The sequence below is a fragment of the Salminus brasiliensis genome, chromosome 10, assembly GCF_030463535.1.
Source record: "Salminus brasiliensis chromosome 10, fSalBra1.hap2, whole genome shotgun sequence".
Lineage (NCBI taxonomy): Eukaryota > Metazoa > Chordata > Actinopteri > Characiformes > Bryconidae > Salminus > Salminus brasiliensis.
Window position 1 is genome coordinate 10,402,464 of NC_132887.1, and position 3,954 is coordinate 10,406,417.

The window sequence follows — 3,954 nt, forward strand, 5'->3', positions numbered from 1 at the left end:
TCCAGCTCTACTAAGAACATTTGCTAAGTGTGGTCAAAATGCTTTATTATGAATTTGTAAGTCACGAAAGCTTTTCAAGCTATTCTGTGGTATACTTCAAACATGTGATCAGGTCACATGTAAGGTTTCTTTCTTTCTTGAAGAGTGATTGTACAAGCACTGCTGCACAAGGGAATAGTGCACCGTACCTCATCAAGTGCACACACTTGTCGACTAAACTTTTATGCAGGTTCTTGGAAGTCATATGGGGGGTGGGGGTGATTTGCCTGTCTTGCCAGCATATGAGTAGTTCTCTCATAGAGTTTTTTGTTTGTTTTTATGGAAGGGGGGGGGGTTTAGATCTCATCCTGACATCCGCAAAATATCTTGTAGAATCCCCCTGCATTTTGGGCATTGATTACTTATGTTTTCAGATCTTCAGACATTTGCTTAGAGGAGCCCATGCCTGATGAGTGTTAGTACAAACTTTAAAGAGTCAGAGAATATGCAATGCCTGGATTGATTCAGATGACTGTTTCTAATTACAATTGGTGACACGCCACATTGATGGCTGATGTGTTTTTGAGACTAAGAGACTCTCATGTTTAACCGTAACCATTGATTTTACTGATGCATTATTAGCACAACTGGAAATGCTGCTACTATCTATAATTAAGTTAATGGTGCCACTGTGTGAATGATGCTAAATATTAGATCTAAATATTAGTTCTTTTTGTACACTCTTGGTATATCTACTCTCAGAACCAGCCCGTCTCCCGCCTTCTCAGCACATCTGAAAAATGCATGTTCGAGGGTCAATAACAAGCATTTGGAGGCAGGGCTTAGTAAGGTTCATGCAGGGTAGAAAACTGGCAATCAGAGGCTCTCAATCACTCATTTTCAGTCATTTTAACAAATAATCACTTGTTTCTAAGAAATGATACAAGGAGTATGTCTGTAAAAGTGTTTTCCGCTAAAATAATATTGAGATTACTCAAACATTAAGGCCTTTTGGGACTTACTGTATATTAGAGTCAGAGTGTGGGAACTGTACTCTCCATGGTGGAAGAACTCAAGACGTGACCTCCACTGGTGTAGAGTGAGAATTGCTTAAATAGAGAACTTTACAGTTTTGTAACAGAGGGTCTCTGAATGCTAATCTCATTATGGTGTGTTGTTCAATTCTTACAAATTAGAGAATATACATGTTCTAAAGGTAATGCAATAAAATTTCAAAGTAAAATAACAGTTCTTTATGAGTTTTATTTTCTAAATCTTGTGTTCACCTTTTAACATTGATAAAGATACAAATACAAATTATTTGGTTTAGGTCATAAGTTCCATATATATGACGAGTCCTCATAGCTTTCAGTTATGGCTTGGTTATGGCAAGCTGCATAAAACCTGCAATGCAATTTTGCACCTTGAAGGATGTACAGTTTATTGTATTATTGATGATCTGGACGTGTACAGACTTTCAGCTGTTAAGAAATAGCTGTGAGAAGACACCAGATGCTGGTTCGATCATATTATGACAGTCAACCTTTTAAAGCACTGGAACTTGGAGCTCTGAAGCAGGAGCTTCAGGAGAACCATCTGATTCACAATGATCACAGCACTTCTCTGTTTCTTCTTCTTAAGATCCACAGTCGACTTGGCGGTAAGACAATATTCATGTCCTCTTCTTCTCTATTTTCTTCTCCAGCATAATACATATAGTTTTATGACATTTAATATAATTACCTCACTGGTTTCTTAAAGTCTGTGGATCTCTGGACTGAGAGGAATGGTACTGTGGATCCAGGAGGCCAGTGCAGTTGTGAGGCCTTCCTACCTGGCACTACGTTCCCCATGGGAGAGCTGGTACAGCTGGAGCAGATGGCAGTGCAGATCAGTCAGAAGCTGGAGCTGGAAATCATCAAGGTACAAGAGATGCTCCACTAAAATGTCAACACACTACACAACATGGGTCACCTGTGAAACTGCAAAATTCTTGATCTAAATGCAGCACGTTTAGGTGAATTTACTGCCCTAACATCAACTGAACCTAAAGAGGATCTGTTGGTGCCCTTTAATATCACACCTGATGCACTTGATCAAAATGGAGATGCTTTAACTCTTTTAAGCTTTTGACTTATTTATTTATTTATTTATTTATTTTACTTTTTTTTTAGGATCTTGCAACCATGGCGGTATTTCAAGACTAAGCAAGCCAATCATTAGCCAGCTGAATGCACACCTGGTAGCAGGCCACATTTATGGAGGGTGGGGCAAAGATTCACGCCCACTGCCTGGTTCTGAAAACATGTACTGGTACTCTGCTTCTACTGATGCAGTGGTCAGATATATTAGTGTCTATGCAGACTACTACAGATTAATCATGAGACAGGCAATGAAAACATATGACTTCAATGCGGTAAGGGACTGGCGAGGAACTGGCAATAATTACATTGTAAGGGCCAACACTCTCTACTATCAGTACACAAACCCCTTCAGCATGGCTAAGTTCAATATGACCACTCAAACAGCTGAGTACAGGGTGGTGCCGAGTGCAAGCAACAGGTTTTCCTATCATTACTCACCCTATCAGAACTTAGACTTTGCAGCTAAAGAGAGTGGACTATGGATAACATATGCTACAGAGGCATCCAAGGGTAAACTGGTGCTGGGTAAGATAGACAAGGCGACGTTTACATTAAAGGAGGTTTGGCAGACCAGTGTTTATAAGCCATCATTGGGCAATGCCTTCATGGTGTGTGGTGTTCTTTACGCTACAAGATCTGTAGACACCAACACAGAGGAGATCTTCTACACCTATGACACTCGCAGCAGAAAAGAAAGCTATGTTAGCATTCCCTTTGAGAAGTTCCAGGAAAATTACATGTACCTCGATTACAACCCCACTGATCAGAAACTGTACATGTACAACAATGGCTATTATGTCAGTTATCATGTTTGGTTCCACCAGAATAACAAAACAAACAAACCACAGGTCCTGATGTGAACATTGTCACGGCTGAAAATGAGTGTGGAGTTTTTTGGTCTACATGATCTACTGAGAGACAGACGACGCAAACATGCTTTCTGTCACATTTCAGTTCTGTTAATAAACTCTTTGAGCAGTTTACCTGGTTGGGTCTTGTCTTTTTTATTTTAATTAACAATTCATGTAACCGGCTGTGTGTCTCATTTGCAGTTACTATTCTCAGTAACAGATATGATGTATAAAGCTGAGAATCCGGGCAACAAGCTTTTGTCTTAAATAAACTATTAACCAAAAAATATTTATTTATTTAACTTTTTCTACCCTTAAATGTGCTTTCACTGGAAAATCACTTAAAATATTTAACATTTTAACATTTAACAACTTAAACATTAAAATTAATATTTTTAAAAGAGTAAATAGCATAGCATACATTCAAAGTCTATTCGGATGTGTATATATATGGTTTAAGTATTCATAAGGAGTCTTAGTGGCAAATGTAAATGCTTTCCATGCAACTACTAAATAAATAATTTTGTTATACACACAGATGCACACATAGTCTGACTAGTGGTACTTTTTTATATAAAAAAACAGCATCAAATGAAGGCAGAAATATAATGTTGCATACAATCCTCTTGTCAGTGATCAAGTTCTGCCAGTAGGGACACGCTTACAAGGGGATCCACATCTGCTTAGTTTGGATTCTGGTTCTCCAAGGTTCTGTGTTTGGTCCTCTTTAGTTTTCTCTTTATATTCACTCAGTAAAAAGTATAATCAGCTCAAGTTGCAAACCTGATTGGACCAGCTCCTCCCTACTTGTGGCAATGATTAAAATGTGATTTGTATGTAAAGCTCTACAAGCTTCTCCTTGGTTCCCCAGAGGGTGAGACTTGCAAGAACTAATGCAATGCCATCCAGTCAAAACACTACCGAACACAGTTTTCACACTTTTGCCGGATTTGGAGTTGCCAACCGGCCCTTATGTTAGC

General features: G+C 38.8%; 1 protein-coding gene across 1 annotated transcript; it reads left to right on the plus strand.

Moving 5' to 3' along the window:
* Positions 1 to 1,585: 1,585 nt before the first annotated feature.
* On the plus strand, positions 1,586 to 2,990 carry LOC140564607 (olfactomedin-4-like). Its single transcript, XM_072690201.1, has 3 exons — positions 1,586 to 1,639; positions 1,741 to 1,873; positions 2,154 to 2,990. Exons 1-3 carry the CDS (start codon positions 1,586 to 1,588, stop codon positions 2,981 to 2,983), a joined length of 1,017 nt encoding a protein of 338 aa, XP_072546302.1. The 3' UTR covers positions 2,984 to 2,990.
* The last annotated feature ends 964 nt before the right edge of the window (positions 2,991 to 3,954 follow it).